Below are 18,117 nucleotides of genomic sequence, written 5' to 3' on the forward strand. Positions count from 1 at the left end.
GTACAAAGATACATACATACGTACTTGCATACGTTTGTATGGGTGTGTATTGTCCGAGGGTTGGCAGCTGGGCCCACAGTAAAAACCAGTTTCTCACACACAGCGGCAACATTTCTCTATAACAAAATCTACTAGTGCGAGTGCAATGGCAATAACACTTCGGCCTCCGCCTTATGCGAGTGCGAGCGAAATGGCCAGCGGGGTTGGAATGAAACAAACGACAAAAAAAAGAGAATAAGCGCACAACACAAAAAAAAGAACGAGGCTACAGCTGGCAGGCATGTGTATTGTATTTGTATTTGCTTTGCGCTGTCAACCACCCCGGCCCCGGCGGACCAGACCAGTTTTGTGCTGTGTGTGTCTGTACACTCGAATGTCGCCTAGCTATACTTCATCTTCTTTTTTTTCTTTTTTATACCCATTTCCATTAGCAACATCCACCACCACTACCACCATGACAGTTGTACTACCTGAACCCCGAACCCCCAGCTCCGTCTATGTCCACTTCCCCGCTTGCCGTCGCATATACCCTGGTATCAAGACAAGAGCCAGAGCCAAGCGGCTTTATTTTATTATTAGTTTTGCTTGTCGCTCACAGACGACGACGACGACGACAACATCGTCAAGAGCAAAGGGGAACGGTGGAAGTAGTAATGTTGATTGTGTTTGGGTTGGGGGAAAGGCAAAGGAAATATAGCGTATGCGCAGCAGAGGCAAAAAGCAAAATGCTTTTTTTCATTCATTCATTCATTTTTTGTTGTAGCTAGCTCGCTCATACCTACACAACAAGGTACAGTGGCGTGTGTTCGATGATTATTTTGTGAATTGCATTTTCATCTTCTTCTTGATTATGTTGTTGTTGCTATTGTCATTGTGGTTGTTTCGCTTTCTCATGATTTAATGCCCATGGTTGTTGTTGGCATTTCGTATGCAAGCAGCGTTTGCACAGTGTCTCCAAAATAGAGATTGGAAACGAAAATCAATTTATGTCAATGAGCATTATTATTAAATTTTATTAATACTGTGTCTTTTTTTAATATAGTTTTCATGACTCGTACCTTGTAGCTGTAGGTCACATTGACATTTGATTGATTTTGTTAAGAGAATATAGTTTTTATTACATAAAAACCATTTTTTAAAAGTATTTGTTCTAACTAAAAATTCCATGTCACGTTAAGTTTAGCTAAATAATTGTATTAATTAAGTTTAATATATTGTGATTGGCATGCTTGTTTGTTGCAAAAAAATCAGTTATGCCCCACTGTGTCTATGCCAACGTTTTTGGCATTCCATTTTTCATTTTGTGTGGCTGCCTGCCCTCTCTGATGTGTGTGTGTGTGTGTGCCCGTCCGTGTGGGACTGCATTTGTATGGGTGCAATGCTTTGGGCTGTTCGCTGTGCATGCCTACCTAGCTCTGTTCTTCTCCTCTCTTCCACACCCCTTACCGACTTATCATTCGGTTCGACAAATGCTCATCATTTTGTTGTTGTTGCTGCTGCTGTGGCTATAGCTGTTGTTGGCAATGACTGATGTTTGATGAGATCGCGCGGCGGGTTTCGTTTCGTTTCATTTCATTTCGTTTTATTTCGTTTTTGTTGTTGTTGCCGTTGCCGCCATATTATTTTTTCCGCTTGCTAAGTGTTTTTGCAGTCCCCCCATGCCTAGACCCCCTGCTCCGACAATCAGACGATTTTCAGTCAACCTTTTATTTGCTTTTAGATTGCGGTCGCCAATCTTGTATGCTTGTGTGTATCTGTGTGTTTTTGTTTTAGTATTAGTTATGTGGGCTTTTTTTGTTGTTGTGTGTTAAGCTTTCTTGGTCTTCTGCTTCTTCTTCTTTCACTCTGCCACGTTGAAAACTGTACAACAAGCAGGCAGACAGGCCAGTGTCGGAGCATGCGCTCTTTTTTTCTTTATGTTTTCTTTCTTCGTTTTCAATAATTGCTGTAAATTTGTTGGGTCACAGTTGTTGTTTTTGTTGCTTTTGATGGGGTGTGGGGGTCTTTTTTGTCCCAGTGTGAGCGAGCGAACGAGTGTGCGCGCAATGCGGCTCGTGAGTGTGAGTGTGTCTGTGTGTGTGTGCTTGTTCATTTCGAAAAATGACAAATGTATAATCAGCGTAAATTGCTTTGCGCGTGCTTTTACTCTTTCTCTCTCTTTCACGCTCTCACTTTTCTCGCAGTCTCTCTCTCTCTGTCTTACACACAAACCCGATCTCTTTCCCTCTCTCTATCGCTTGCTCTCTCACTTCCTCTCATGTTAGCGGTAATTGCTGCTGCTGCTCACACACACACACAGACACACATTAATTATTGTTGCTTTTGTAATTGTTAGAGTTTCCTACACCATTTTAAAAAAAGAGAACGTTTGGAATTATCAACATCTGCATACACAGATACACTCACACACATACACATATCACACACCCATTTAGAGATTATTGGTGGCGGTGGTGGGAAATAAAAGTCTTAAGACACCTCGCAAGCACACATTTACATATGTATGTATGTGTGTATGCATGTGTGTATGTAATCAAGATCCTCTACAAAATGAATTCCACTTTCTATTTTACTCCTAATCATTATACCACCTCAATAATTTCTCGCTCTGTATTACGATATCGGCTTCGCATTACGGTTGCTTCCTCTCTTTTTGTCTCTTATTCTCTGATGCACCTCACGCCAGTAAACTTTGCTTTGTTTTTTTTGTTTTTCAAATATACTGTGAATTTTCAGTGTAGCGCATCACGCACTAGTCCTAGCTATACCCCTTTGTCATCGTTAAGGTCCTTATTTGACTTTGGCTTAGTGCATTGTTGTTTCTTCAGCTTCAAGTGGTTGAAATTTTTGTAGTTTTTTCGATTGTGGTGACATTTGTGTGCCCTACAACGACAATGAAATGGCAAATTTTTGTGTAGGTCGTGACACGAGTACTAAAAATCATTTGATCATATGAAATCAGATTTCGATATGCTTTTTTCTCTCCTCCATTATTATTATTCAGAATTGTCGTGACACGGATGATTACAAATAATCATTAAAGTGATTTTAAGCGCTATAGTTAAAATATTTTTAGACTGCATATTAATTTAATTATAGTACCATGTCGTGTTCTGACACAATACCGCTCGAAAAATGTTATTGTAATTATTTGTAATCTCCAAAAGAAATCAAACTTGTTTATAATTTCGTGTCACGAACTCGAGACCTCAGAGTCCTGCAAACAGTGCTATTTCCATTCTGAGGACGTACAAAGTTGGGCGAAAAAAAAAACATTGCATGGAATACGAACATTACGTTATAGTCCCTTGATCAGGTTGAATTTGCCAACCCTTTGCAACCCTTTTCACAAAATATGAAATTGTTAACGACCTTAAAACTGTACCTTCTTATATATATGTACATATATGTAGATATGTATGTATGTATGTTTGTATGTGTACACATATGCCTCTCCCAGGACGCATTAGCCATGGGTTAGGGTAGATTCACGCACAGGAAGAAAGGGTTGAACTCTGACATTTGTCCGACAAATAATTAAAGACCGTAAAGAAAGGACCCTTCACCGTTCCAACCCCCATTACCATTACTTTCAACTCCATTTTAGGGCATTGCAGTGGAAAACATCGTTTTTCGAAGCACAAACATGCAACAATTACCCTCAAAATTTCAAGTATTTGAAAGAAACGGATAGTCCAACCCCTAAGCTCATTAAGGGCTGCTATTCATGAGGGCTAAATAATACCAAAGCGTAGACAAACTGTCCAGAAAAGAAGCAAACTCAAAAAACTCAAGAGACAGTGGTGGATGCAAAAAAGGATCTCGAATAACAATCATACCTTAAATTTGGTAAAACTTTTGCGATCTACTGTGATCTTCTGAAACTAGTTTCAAGTTTATAGTTGCAAAATATTCCTTTAAAACAATATTCATTTTCATTAGTATTATTAAATGTTACTTTCCACATTATTCAAAAAACATTATCTAGTATTTGGATCTTGTTTTGAAGATAGAAAACTTTCTTCTATTTCCTCTCCCATTGCTTAATAATCGAAAATGATAACTTATCATTTGCTATTATTGATAAGATTTGGAATTGCCGTACGAAATATAACTTTGAAAAGCACAAAACTATAATATTCAATCGTTTTTAGTTTTAAACTTTTAAGATTTTATAAAATTCACATGACTTGGTTTATAGAAAACGAAAACTTGGTTAATTTAAAACTTAATTGTTCAGGATAAGGCAAGGATTCAGAATTTAAAAACATTATTCGACTTAGTAGATAAGAAAAACATATTCCAAATTAATTACAGTGAACGAAAATGAACTATTTAACTAGACGGAACTTGGAATTGTTTATAGAGCAGTTGAAGAAATATTGAATTGTCTACTTAATATGAATAGAATAATTTGTAATTACTTTCATTACGATTATGTACATTTGCTGACTTTTTAGACTTTTTCATTCCTTTCGTACAAAAGGATTCACCAGGCATGAGTGCGAAAAGGACAAAGGGGAACGTCGTTTGAAAGTAATATGAAAACTTGAAAGGTCTAACTAAGTAGTTAAGCATTGTCTACATAGATATGCAAAGATATTAACATATTTACAGTTCACTAAGGATTTAACTGGACTTGCTAGCTGACCAATCAGTTTCCAAGTTTTTCCAAAGGAATATATGTATGTATGTATGTATCTTTACATACCACATAAGTAAATACATATGTATGTACACACATACATATGCTTGCTTATATAAATATGTGCATACATATATACAAAGAGACGTACGCCATTTTGCAAGAAGTGGAAATAACTACAAATCATAGGCAAGGCCAAAGTAAACGGGGCCGTCACTACGTCACCGACACGAGAAACGACAAACAACTTTCATCCAATACAAAATGCCGACGGCTAAAATACTAACAGGGTGGGTGTTAACGTGCAAGTGAAATGGCCATACTGCGCTCAGCTTGGTGTGAGAAGGACAGCTATATGCATATATGGTAGATGCGGCCATTTTGTATTGTGTGGTGAGTTTTTCCCCACTTGCCACACCGAATGCATATGGCCAAAATGTTTATAACTGTTGCGAATTAAAAGCAAAGGAGATTAAACAAAATGAAATATAAATAATTACATTACTTATCCGGATACATAATTAAATCCCTAAAATTTGCATTGTTTTTTAAAAATACAGTAATTTACAGTATAAAACAACACAAAAATGGAAAATTTGTGTCTTAAAAGTACAAATAATGGTAAATAATTTAAGGTTTTTGCAATTTATATTTTAAATATCAATAATAATTACTTTTATTTTGTATTATTATTCTAAAAATGATGAATTTCTTTCAAAATAATAAGAGTTGGTACAGCTAATTGATATTGAAAACGCTTTCGATGAGTCTATAGAATGGTCTAGATTTTAATTATGGATTATTAAGTAATGAATAATATAAAATGTAGTAGTTACTCACATAGTCAAATATCTAATTATTTGCTTAACTTTATCTAGAAACGGTTATTTACATTGTACTGCAGTGTAATTGGTTTCGGTAACGTTATGTGCCGTCGAAAGTAATTACATTTCCTGAGACATAATGACTCTTTTCAATTTCAATATCTTGGGTTTTTGTGTTATAACCAATTTTGTTGGAACTAATCTTGTCTCACTTCTCAGCTTTTTTGGACTTTTTTTTTGAATCACTTAAATAATTATAATTGAGTTACCTTTATGAAAACGTTTGCAGTAATACAGAAAGTTTAAATCAACTTTAAATTAGTTTCAAGCTAATCAAATCGAAACGACTATCAAAATGTTTGTTGTTGTAAATTATGTTATTTGGTCAAAATCGCTTGACCAATGCGTAGATGGGCATTATAGTAATAAGGAATAATCCAGATTGCCAATATGTGCATAAAGTTGCCTTTTAAACCAAAGTCTCGCTGGGATCGTCCAAAATACAGCCACAACCAAAAAAAAAAGAGGTTTAATTAATTTTAAACGATATCGGAGTTGAAATACATGATTTATATTTATTTTTGAAACATTCAATTAGATTTCAAATTTAAAAATGTTCAAAGATAGATACACACACTCATACATACATACATGTGTGGGAAAAGCTTACCTACAGCTGATCACAGTGGAGCTTTACTGTTCTCTCTCTCTCTCTCTCTCGTAAGCTTTTTTTTTGGGGGGGTCTGCTCTTTTTTTGTTCAATTGCTTTGACTCTTTCGCTTTGTTCGGTTTTAGTTTGAGTTTTGTTGTGATTCCAAATCGGGCCAGAAACGATAGCTCCGACGCTAACACCCACTCTCACGCCCACACGCACTCCTTCCTTGTCAAGGCTAAGACAAAAGTAATTATTTACATTTTCTGCAAATACATTTACGTATATTTGTGTGTGTTTGTGTTTGTGTGCCTATGAGAATCAAGTGCAATGTGGGGGAAGATGCCATTGGGGTTATTTTCCGTTCCAGCTTCTTGGCGGCTGCGTCGTTCGCTCTGTTGGCGCGTGCGGCTCTCTGTGATAGTGTGTGTTTGCATGTGTGTGTGTGTGAGGATAAAGCGATAACGATTGTTTGTTTTGAAAATTTTTACCACCTGCTGATGCGTGTGGCCACATCGAATTGGCAAACCGGTTCGCAGCTGGTGTGTTTATTGTCACTTGTGAGCCCGGTTGGCCTCTCTCATCCTCTCTCTCGCTCTCTCTCTCTCTTCTGCTTATCACTTATCAGCTATCTGTCGTGAATTACTGATTTGATATTCAACACGCGAGCAACTAATACAAACGCATTAAGCTTTTGACGTAATAACATACACACACACACAGACACAAACAGAAGAGAAAAGAAAAATAAACAAGAATAAATTGTTTATTTGAAAAAAGTAGTCAACTTGAAGATACCCTGTACAGAGTTACCCTTATGAATGGAAGTCTTATTTTGTCTATCCAAAACATACCGACTTGCAGATACCCTATATATTCAATACCCTACATTATTAATAAAAACACTCTGTGAAAATGATCATATTTGCAATATACTCCTTCCGACCTTAATAAAAACCTATTTTGGGAAGATCGAGAGGCGAAATCTAGAACTTTTTAAGTGAAAATATTCCATATAGATAGGGGAAATTTTCTTCAATGATCCGCAATGGACTTTGATTTCCTTAAATAGCTTCGTTTGAGCACTCTTCTTCTTTAATCACTAAAAAATATTGCTAAACAAAGTATCTCTGGAAAACCAAACTACATAAAGTTGTTGATCATAACTTTGTTAAGAGTTTTTAACCCTTTAAGAACTAAATCAAATTGGGTACACACGAGTCCTGGTCCTGAATGAAAGCATTGCAACATTATTTTTGGCGACATTTCTATATTATTGAAATTTCATCACTAGCTTAGAGTTTTCACGGATTTGCCAAGTCTGTAGCGAGAAACTAATTTCAACTATTGTTTGGCCTTAATCCCACATAGTTTTCGTTGTCAGTTGTCCAGACCAACAGGTAAAATGAAGAGTATACATATATGGGACAGAAAATGAGTTTATGATTATGTATGCAGTTTTATGATGCTTTGGTTTTGGGTTTACCATTTGGTTTACCTGGAATCATAAAGATTTTGACTTTAACTGCAGGCAAAACAATCCGTCTGGAATAAATGCTAATTATTTTTATTACTTCCCCCCGCTGCCACTCACCTTACCTCATGAGAAATAAAAATAAAGCTTATAAGAGAACGAGAGGTCCCCTGATAGAGGGCCCCATTCATCCCGTGGAAAAATTCTCAACTCAAGAGTCAGAGTGGTTCGTGCATTATCAGCTGGAGCAACAATGATTAGTACAACAACAACAAAATGAAACGAAATGAATTACATAATTAAAACAAAGATGATTGACATAAGCATTTAATAAGCAGTAAGCAGTGAGTGTGGTTGGGATTGTTGGTTAGTGCCTAGAGGATCCAAATTTGATATCCTTATTTTAATTGCAGTCTGGCACTTTCTTTGGATTTCATTGATTTCATTTTATGATTTCTCATCCTTGCAGAGACAAAAAGGATTCACACACATAAATCAAAAGTGAAGTGAAGTCTATTTAGAGTTTCTCTCACCAAGGAATCACGAAATAAATAAAATGCGTTTCCAGCAGTTGCTGCAAATGCGCAGATATGCGTCCGCCACCCTAAGAAGGTCCGCGACAGCAACAACACCAACAACAACAACAGTACGCACGATGGCGGGTAGCGGGGCTGCAATACCAGAGCTCACACAGGTAGGTGCACACATACACACACACACGCACACAGAGACAACTCTCACTCACTGTGGTGAGTTGTTGCAAATGGGGCGTGGCATGCATTTAAGAAACAAACAAAAATGGTGGTTGTTAAAGGATGTACAGTTGTGCAGGAAAATCAATCAATGAAAAGCTTCGATTTTTGTTATTTCAATTCCATTTTTCATTATCACAGATCACAGACAATGTGCAACGTGGAAATTATGCCGAACTGAATGACAAGGATGTGGCACATTTTGAGAAATTGTTGGGCAAAAATCATGTGCTAACCGAGGATCTGGAGGGTTATAATATTTGCTTTCTAAAACGCATACGAGGTGAGTGATAGATAAAACTATTTACGAATCTTTGCCAAGACTAAGGAACTCCATTCCGCTACTAGGTAACAGCAAATTGGTATTAAAACCCGGCAATACCGAGGAGGTGGCCGCCATTCTGCGTCATTGCAATGAACGGAAGTTAGCTGTTGTGCCGCAGGGCGGCAATACCGGTCTTGTGGGCGGATCGGTGCCGATTTGTGATGAAATCGTTTTGTCGCTGCAGCGCCTAAACAAAGTCCTTTCGGTGGACGAAGTGACGGGCATTGCCGTGGTTGAGTCCGGTTGCATATTGGAGAATTTTGATCAGCGGGCACGTGAAGTGGGTTTAACGGTGCCTTTGGACTTGGGCGCTAAGGCTAGTTGTCACATTGGCGGCAATGTATCGACCAATGCCGGTGGAGTGCGTGTAGTTCGCTATGGTAATCTGCATGGCTCTGTTCTTGGCGTCGAGGCTGTTCTGGCGAATGGCCAGGTACTTGATTTGATGTCAAACTTCAAGAAGGACAACACTGGCTATCATATGAAGCATCTGTTCATTGGCTCCGAGGGGACATTGGGTGTGATTACGAAGCTGTCGATGCTCTGTCCGCACACCTCCAAGGCTGTAAATGTTGCATTCATTGGTCTGAATTCATTTGATGATGTCTTAAAGACATTTGTAAGCGCCAAGCGGAATTTGGGCGAGATTCTAAGCTCGTGCGAATTGATCGATGAGAGGGCCCTGAACACGGCACTCGAGCAGTTCAAGTTCCTCAAGTAAGCCAAGCTGATCTATTTATTGGCCAAGTTCTAACTCTTTCATTTCATTTGTTTGACAGTGCTCCCATATCGGGCTATCCCTTCTATATGCTAATTGAGACATCTGGCAGCAATGGAGATCACGATGAGGAGAAAATCAATCAATTTATTGGCGATGGCATGGAAAAGGGTGAAATTCTTGATGGCACTGTCACTGGGGATCCAGGCAAAGTGCAGGAAATCTGGAAAATACGCGAAATGGTTCCACTCGGCCTAATTGAGAAGAGTTTCTGCTTCAAATACGACATCTCCCTGCCCCTACGTGATTTCTATAGCATTGTGGATGTAATGCGCGAGCGTTGCGGTCCCCTGGCCACAGTTGTTTGTGGTTACGGTCACTTGGGTGACTCAAATCTTCATTTGAATGTGTCGTGTGATGAATTCAATGATGCCATCTACAAGAAAGTTGAACCCTTTGTCTATGAGTATACATCAAAGCTGAAAGGCAGCATTAGTGCCGAGCACGGCATTGGTTTTCTAAAGAAGGATTATTTACATTATTCCAAGGATCCAGTGGCCATAAATTGGATGCGTGATATGAAAAAGATGCTTGATCCCAATGGAATACTTAATCCATACAAGGTTCTCAACTAAAACTTTATTTGTTAATATGTATATATAAATTTGTACAATATTAATTTTTTTTTTATGTGTTTCTAAACCTTAAAGTAAATGAAATATATATATGTATGTAAATCGAGTGGATACTGCCTCTGATCATATTTTTAAAGCTTTCAAATCTGTGATTTGAAATTTTTCGATTTCGAACTGTAAGCTTACATTAATCGAATATTGGCAAATTTCAAAATCTCCGAATAGAATTGATCGGCATAAGTCGTTGAGCTTTCTGAACTTCAACTATGAAGTCTGGTGGCAACGCTTCGTCAATTCGTAAATTCGTCATAATGATAAGGTTTTTTTCTTTTTTCTTGTACGCTCTTAGCGTCAAGGGTAATAAGGGTGACCCACCCGCCCCTCTTACACTTGTGAGATCAGCTGTTTACTGTTCGATAACAAAATGCGTGATCGAGACTTGTAGGTTTGGAGTAGAGGGCGGATCAAGGTGGAGTGCTTTTAAATAAAAGCTTCAAACGAAAGCTCAAATGGCACATTTTAGTATTTGCAGCGTTTTGCACGGCGTTTTTTTTTTTTGCTTTGCTTTGCTTTTCGTTTTGTTGTGCATTTATCGTTGTTAGCAAACGTCAGTTTTTACTTCAGTCTTCGGTGAACGCTACAGCGCAACAAGTGTGTGCGGCAATAAACAAATATATAAATTAATTAATATTTAAGCAATAAATAACAACAACAACAACACACAAAAAACTAAACAAAATGAGCGGGTAAGCAAATATACATATTGTTGTTGGGTTTTTTGAACTTATGGCAATTTGTTGACCTGTCGTTTTATTTTTTTTGTCGTTTTTCGTTAACAGCAAAGCTGATATAGCCCTGATTGGATTGGCCGTAATGGGCCAAAATCTCATATTGAATATGGATGAGAAGGGATTTGTGGTCTGTGCTTATAATCGTACTGTGGCCAAGGTCAAAGAGTTTCTAAATAACGAGGCTAAAGGCACCAAAGTGATTGGTGCTGAGTCATTGAAGGACATGGTCGCCAAGCTGAAAACTCCACGCAAAATAATGTTGCTGGTCAAGGGTGAGTTTTTTTTTTTTCGAGAGCACGTTAGCGTGATAGTTGTTGTAAAATTGTAAATGTACGATCGCTTCATCTCTCTCGCTCTCCCTTTCGCGCTTGCTATCTCATTATTTGGTATGAGTGAGTGAGTGAGTGAGTGGAAGTCAAAGCAAAGTCATTTATAAAATTACGGTAGTTTCTCTTGTTGTTGTTTTTTTTTCTTTCAATGATGCGCTAGTTCAATGTATTTTATGTGCAAGTGCGATAGAGATGGAGTGTGGATATAAAGAGCGTAAAATTTTGTATTTTTACCTGTCGCTGTAGAGATGCTTCCAGAATATTCACAGTGATATTTATTTTTTGGGTTGAAGCGATTAGAAAGTGACAAAATAAGGCAATGACATTTGAATCTCTAAACTTTTTTCAATAACGCTTTTAAAGTTTCTATAGGTAATAAATCATTTTTATAAAATTAAAGTCACAGAATCAGTTGGTGTAGATCATTATTTTGGTCACAATTTGAATGACCCTTCGCATTATAGAATAAAAAAGGGATTTCAGGATAGTTAAAACACTTTTGTTTACTAAGTTTAGCCAAGAAAATCATATGATAGTTTTTAACTCCAATTAGTTTCCCTTTTAAATTTTAAAAGTATCTTTCTCTCAGTACCTACAAAATGAAGTTCATCTTTCATTTTTAAATTTAAATCTGATGAAGGCCATGTTATATCAGTCTTAAGATGAAAGCCGTGACTTGTAAGTCACTATATTTTGAATCTGCTCATCTCTAATGGCCTGACTCAACATTCACGTTAATCGGCATGACCGGCTTATCTCAACTCAAGCATGTGTGTGTGCGTGTAGGGATTTATGTAGTTTACTACCTAACACATTGACCATATGCAAACGATTGAAACTGAAATCTTTTGACATTCAATATAGGTCAAATAAAACCCACAATGAGTGTGTGTCCAGATAGCCAACAGATATAGACAGAGAGTCTTATGTAGGTAATAAGTATGTACATACATGTAGTATGTAATGTTATCAAATTTTAGCCTTATCGCCATTTGTCTTTCTATTAGCTTAGTCAAGGGACTTGGGACAAGATTTTTATATTTCGATTTGAGACGACCTTAACTGAAGGTTAACTTTAAAATAAAACCTCCAATTAACCTTGCTTTCTCCCCCGCTTTGTCTCCCTCTCTCTATTTCTCTCTCATTCGATCAGCTGGCAGCGCTGTGGATGATTTTATTGCTCAACTGGTGCCATTGCTCTCCCGCGGCGATGTGATCATTGATGGCGGCAATTCGGAATATCAGGATACATCTCGTCGTTGCGATGAATTGGCCAAATTGGGTCTGCTCTATGTGGGCTCAGGAGTGAGCGGTGGTGAAGAGGGAGCCCGTCACGGACCTTCTCTGATGCCTGGTGGTCATGAGGCGGCATGGCCATTGATTAAGCCCATCTTCCAGGCGATTTGCGCCAAGGCCGACGGTGAACCATGCTGTGAGTGGGTCGGCGATGGCGGCGCCGGTCACTTTGTCAAGATGGTGCACAATGGCATCGAATACGGTGACATGCAGTTGATCTGTGAGGCATATCACATAATGCAGAGTTTGGGCCTAGATGCCCCTAAAATGGCCGAGGAGTTTGGCAAGTGGAATTCCGCCGAATTGGATTCATTCCTCATTGAGATTACGCGCGATATACTCAAATACAAGGACAGCAAGGGACATCTTTTGGAGCGTATACGTGATACAGCGGGACAAAAGGGCACTGGCAAATGGACTGCCATTGCGGCCCTACAATATGGTGTACCCGTGACCCTAATCGGTGAGGCTGTGTTCTCCCGTTGTCTGTCCGCCCTCAAGCAGGAGCGTGTTCATGCAAGCAGTGTCCTTCAAGGACCCCCGGAGAGTGGTAAAAAGAAGGTGGCCAATTTGGCCAAATTTCTGGATGACATTAAGCATGCCCTCTACTGTGCCAAGATCGTTAGCTATGCCCAAGGCTTTATGCTAATGCGTGAGGCGGCCAAGGAGAATAACTGGCGTTTGAATTACGGTGGAATTGCTCTAATGTGGCGCGGTGGTTGCATTATTCGCAGCGTTTTCCTTGGCAACATCAAGGAGGCATACACCAGACAGCCGCAGCTCTCCAATCTCCTGCTCGATGACTTCTTCAAGCAGGCCATTCAACGGGGTCAGGCCTCATGGCGTGAGGTTGTGGCAAATGCCTTCCTCTGGGGCATTCCAGTGCCAGCTCTCTCGACGGCCCTCAGCTTCTACGATGGCTATCGCACAGCCAAATTGCCAGCAAATTTGCTGCAGGCCCAGCGTGATTATTTCGGTGCCCATACCTATGAACTGTTGGGTGAGGAAGGTAAATTCCAGCATACCAATTGGACGGGAACCGGTGGCAATGTCTCAGCCAGTACTTATCAGGCATAGACCTCACCCCCTAGGAATATATGTATAGAAGCATAGAAAGTAAAAGTTATACGCTCCCTTGTGAAAGCGATCAACTTGCCATTACTCATACGACTGGGAGGTCGGCAGGGGAGCACAAAATGTTTGTATATTACCAAATTACATTCCATGTCACACAATTTAGTCGGGCTTTTCTTAAGTTCTTCCGTTTTATCTGTTTTTTTTTTTTTATCAAGTACTTTTTACTTTAGGGTAGGCCAGTACTTATTTATGTAATTAAAATATATAATTTCTTTGTGTTGTATTTTGTATAATAATTAAACTGGTGTTTGCAATTCAAAGCAGAGAAAAAAAAAAAAGAAATTTAACATCTTAATAACTAGAATGCCACAAAAATCAACAACAATCGTCGTGAAGATGTCACCATCCCCTCAATCATCGGAAGGTTTAAGCTTCTTTTTATGCTCAATGACCAGTTTGTCTGTTGTATATAGATGACCGATAATTACCTATGAATTGAGAGAGGGAAGGCGGCGGTGGTTTAGATAGTGGCAAAATCTTTTAATAACAAAACTCTCACCTGTCGGCGTATCAATTCCAAATTATCCTTGCCAGTTGCCATTTGACGATCAATTTCTTCGAAATTATTGATCGTTTTGTTAGCCCGGAATGTATCACGTATCTTGCGAGCTGCATACATTCTGTTTATATGAAAATACATGATAATTTATGGTTATCTATTTCATCACAATTTCATTTTTGAATATTACTCGTCTCACCTGAAGTTGTACGATGGCAATTTTGCCGATTCGCGTAGTAGATTTCTATACAATGTTAAGGCCTGGCGACGAGTCGACATCTTTGCTTTTATTCACTAATGTTTCGTAAGTAATAAAACTATTGTTTATTTGTCCAATTGGAGCATATATTAAAGCATGGCCAGATGGGGATTTCGTACCGGAGTAGCCGCTTTGATGACATAAAAATCTCACCAATTGAAAACAAAAAAATACCAAATAATACACAATTGTAAAATATACTAGATCGATAAATCCAGAAAAAAACACCAAAAGTAGATAAAATACCAGAAAGACACAAATTTCCCTGAACAACACTAACCAAATCCCGATAGTTTCTCGGCATAAATAACTATTCAGTTTCGGCTTGTTGTTCTTTTTTTTTTTGTTGCTCTTGTAATTGTTTGTTACGTAGGCGCGCGCTAAAAACAAATACTTAAAGGTAATTACTAAGGCTTTTTGAATAAAAAATGTGATAATTAATTAAGTGAATTGAACCAAAGCAACGACATGTAAAAAATGCAAAAGATTGACAAGTAGGCAATAAGAAAACAACGCAAAACGTAACCAGCTAAACTGTAATGAAATTGTGTACCTTAATTTTTACGCTGTTGCTGCTGCTCGCCTCTCACCTGCTATAATGAAAACACAAAGCAACGAAATTCGTAATATTATTTTAAAAAAATGGGAAAACATTAGTTACCTACTGGGAAAGAAAACATGACGCATTGTTTGCGTTTGTGGTTCATGTGTGTGTGCGTGCTTGTGTGAGTGCATGGGTATGTGTGTGTGCGTGTCTATGGGTGACTGAGTGCGTAAAACAATTGTTGCTTGATTTAATGGAAAGGTAATGAATATTTACAAAGTAAAAAAAAAAATAATGTTAACCAAGTTGATTACGCTTAATTGGTTAACAACGAAACAGAACTCATTCATAGAATAGAGTGCTGACAAATCGTAGCTTTTATAGCTAAAAGTTTGTTAAATTCAGATCCAACCGAGTTCTTAATGATTAAGAAGATTAAGCGTAAGTGGGCGAAACCATTTTAATTTTAATCGTATTTGTTGCCATTTGGTCTCTAAATGTGTATGTTTTGTTTGAGAGTTGGCAACACAAATTGGTTACTTATACCAACTGTTATTCTTAACTGTTTTCTAATTGGCAACAAATGGCATCACTGTCTGAGCCAAACAGAAGAACAGAGATAATTATCGATAGTTACTTTACTTATCGCTTTTGGATTTAATTGATATTTTCGATAGTTGGTTGGAAACATATGCAATAATAGTAGATTAATTTCGGTGAATAACTATTTTTAATTGATGTAATTGTGTAATAAGTACACTCTGTGTATGCGTGTGTGTGTGAGCAAAGGTTGTTATTGGGCAATTTCCACTTTCGCTTCCTCTGACGGTGCTTCGTCTTTGCATAAACTTCATAAACAAAAACGTCAAGAATAAATTTACATCCAAAATCCAAAAGCCGTTGTTCCTGTTGCCGTTTGGTTCTCATATGCATTTCTATATTCCCCCGCTTCCTATTGGTAGATTTTCTTGTGCTTCTTTTCACCTTGTTTTTTTTTGATTATTTTATCGTTGCCGTTATCAACGTCGCACCTTTACGTGAGGTTTTATGCTTTCGTGGTGGCATAGGGGAACTGTGGTAGTTGGCGATGATGGTGTAGGGGGAATGATTTAGTTAGTATATTGTGTTAATAAATAGGCAAAGTGTTGAGGCTCGAAAAGTAAGCTACGAAAATTGTGATGCATATCACCCGAAAGCAAATGATTGATTCAGAAAGACGGGTGGGGGGCGGTAACAATAGTTAATTGTCGCAGTGCTAAAACCAGTTGGCAATGTGTGAGAAACCTCTACAATGAGAAACTTTTGTGACGCTAATATAACAAACCGACTAGAGTATACCCTTCCTTCAAAGTGTTATCTTTCATTTCCTGCGCGAAGTGCAAAACAATTGTGAACATGTCATCAAACAGCTGATGACGGTAATCGAGCGAATAAATTCGAAATTCAACATTGTTTGGAAAATTTAGAATAAGATGTGATGTTTATGTGTATGTTTGTAGTATACAAATATCTCTCTTTTTCTATTTATATAGCGAAAAGAAGAAAATGCTTTCGCTACAGAATCAAAGGCAACCGAAGACAACACCTTTAGTCAATGACTATGAAATATCGGATACGGTTCTTGGCCTGGGCATCAATGGCAAGGTTGTCCAATGCTCCAATCGCCGTACCAAAAAGAACTATGCCCTTAAGGTGCTTCTAGATAATGAGAAAGCACGCCGTGAAGTCGATTTACACTGGCGTGTTAGCGGTTGCAAGCACATCGTTAATATAATCGATGTCTATGAGAATACATATAGTGGACGAAAGTGCCTGCTTGTCGTTATGGAGTGCATGGAGGGCGGTGAGCTTTTCCAACGCATACAGGATAAGGCCGATGGAGCATTCACGGAACGTGAGGCGGCACAGATAATGCACGAGATATGCGCGGCTATACATTATTTGCATAGTCGTGATATAGCACATCGTGATTTGAAACCCGAAAATCTTTTATATACGACAACACAACCTAATGCTATATTGAAATTGACCGATTTTGGTTTTGCCAAAGAGACATTTACCAATGATACACTACAAACGCCTTGCTACACGCCGTATTATGTGGGTGAGTACTACGATACACGATATAATATGAGAATGATATGTAATTATATGAAATGTTTCGTTTTTTATTAGCACCCGAAGTTCTGGGCCCTGAAAAGTATGACAAAAGCTGCGACATTTGGTCTCTGGGCGTTGTTATGTATATTATAATGTGCGGCTTTCCGCCATTCTATAGTAATCACGGTTTAGCCATTTCGCCGGGCATGAAGAAACGTATACGCACTGGACAATATGATTTCCCGGATCCGGAGTGGACAAATGTTAGTCAATCGGCCAAGGATTTAATTAAGGGCATGCTAAATGTTGATCCCAGTAAACGTTTGCGTATCGAGGATGTGTTGCGCAACAAGTGGATAGCCCAATATAGTGCGGTACCGCAAACTCCCCTATGCACGGGTCGAATGCTCAAAGAGGGCGAAGAGACCTGGCCAGAGGTGCAAGAGGAAATGACACGCTCATTGGCCACAATGCGTGTGGATTATGATCAGGTTGGTAATGAAGAAATTCTTCCATGTGATGGCTGCTAAATCAAATTTTTCTGTTTTTTTTTTTTTGATTCATCAGATGCAAATCAAAGCTTTGGATAAGTCAAATAATCCATTGCTAACGAAACGCAGGAAAAAGATTGAAGAGATTTATGGTGAAAATGCAACAGCGGCAGCAACGTCACCGCCGCTCAATTGAATGCAGCAGCAGCAGCAACAACAATAACAGCAACAACTAAAACACGGCCAACCCAAAAGGAATTATTATTCTAAAATACTATATGTACTATGTGCGTGCGTATGCCTGTGTGTGTTTCAGTTTACAGTATATAGAAGAAAAATCATCAATTATTTATATTGGTGGTTAACTATTTCTATATCTATCCATTAACTTTTTTTGTATACACTTAAGATGAGGACAACAACTACAACTACTATTACTATTACTACTACTACTACTTCCATTACTCCAAAATGTTATGTTTTTATCCACTTTTGTATTCTAAATGTTTTTTTATGACTTTTTTTTTTTTTATTTTGTTTTGTAATTATTGTTTTTGAAATGTCCCCAACTTTGAGATCTATGTATATTTATATGTATAACCCATTTCCAGTAAAAGGTTAAACGGTTTTTAGGGTATTTTGTAGT

The 18,117-nt window shown here is 38.2% G+C and overlaps 4 protein-coding genes across 7 annotated transcripts; 3 read left to right on the top strand and 1 right to left on the bottom strand.

Moving 5' to 3' along the window:
- The first annotated feature begins 6,224 nt into the window (after window positions 1-6,224).
- Window positions 6,225-10,131, top strand: D2hgdh (D-2-hydroxyglutaric acid dehydrogenase). Of its 3 annotated transcripts, none has more exons than XM_068283698.1 (5): window positions 6,225-6,370; window positions 8,065-8,289; window positions 8,489-8,630; window positions 8,696-9,389; window positions 9,452-10,131. In XM_068283698.1, exons 2-5 carry the CDS (start codon window positions 8,152-8,154, stop codon window positions 10,023-10,025), a joined length of 1,548 nt encoding a protein of 515 aa, XP_068139799.1. In that variant the 5' UTR covers window positions 6,225-6,370; window positions 8,065-8,151; the 3' UTR covers window positions 10,026-10,131. The 3 variants fall into 3 exon arrangements, with proteins under 3 accessions (XP_068139799.1, XP_068139800.1, XP_068139801.1); XM_068283699.1 differs by lacking the exon at window positions 6,225-6,370 and adding an exon at window positions 7,735-7,961; XM_068283700.1 differs by lacking the exon at window positions 6,225-6,370 and having other exon boundaries at window positions 8,050-8,289.
- Window positions 10,132-10,592: 461 nt separating this feature from the next.
- Pgd (phosphogluconate dehydrogenase) lies at window positions 10,593-13,819 on the top strand. Its single transcript, XM_068302547.1, has 3 exons — window positions 10,593-10,771; window positions 10,865-11,088; window positions 12,299-13,819. Exons 1-3 carry the CDS (start codon window positions 10,764-10,766, stop codon window positions 13,516-13,518), a joined length of 1,452 nt encoding a protein of 483 aa, XP_068158648.1. The 5' UTR covers window positions 10,593-10,763; the 3' UTR covers window positions 13,519-13,819.
- Window positions 13,774-14,491, bottom strand: bcn92 (LYR motif-containing protein bcn92). The gene is made up of 3 exons (XM_068302552.1): window positions 14,277-14,491; window positions 14,078-14,198; window positions 13,774-14,006 (listed from the first exon to the last, which is right to left on the bottom strand). Exons 1-3 carry the CDS (start codon window positions 14,354-14,356, stop codon window positions 13,929-13,931), a joined length of 279 nt encoding a protein of 92 aa, XP_068158653.1. The 5' UTR covers window positions 14,357-14,491; the 3' UTR covers window positions 13,774-13,928.
- A 120-nt stretch (window positions 14,492-14,611) lies between these two features.
- On the top strand, window positions 14,612-17,725 carry MAPk-Ak2 (MAP kinase-activated protein kinase 2). Of its 2 annotated transcripts, none has more exons than XM_068302548.1 (4): window positions 14,612-14,736; window positions 16,413-16,984; window positions 17,056-17,471; window positions 17,548-17,725. In XM_068302548.1, exons 2-4 carry the CDS (start codon window positions 16,426-16,428, stop codon window positions 17,665-17,667), a joined length of 1,095 nt encoding a protein of 364 aa, XP_068158649.1. In that variant the 5' UTR covers window positions 14,612-14,736; window positions 16,413-16,425; the 3' UTR covers window positions 17,668-17,725. The 2 variants fall into 2 exon arrangements, with proteins under 2 accessions (XP_068158649.1, XP_068158650.1); XM_068302549.1 differs by lacking the exon at window positions 14,612-14,736 and adding an exon at window positions 15,528-15,596.
- Window positions 17,726-18,117: the final 392 nt, after the last annotated feature.

This window comes from Drosophila tropicalis, unplaced genomic scaffold, assembly GCF_018151085.1.
Source record: "Drosophila tropicalis isolate 14030-0801.00 unplaced genomic scaffold, ASM1815108v1 contig_158, whole genome shotgun sequence".
Classification (NCBI taxonomy): domain Eukaryota; kingdom Metazoa; phylum Arthropoda; class Insecta; order Diptera; family Drosophilidae; genus Drosophila; species Drosophila tropicalis.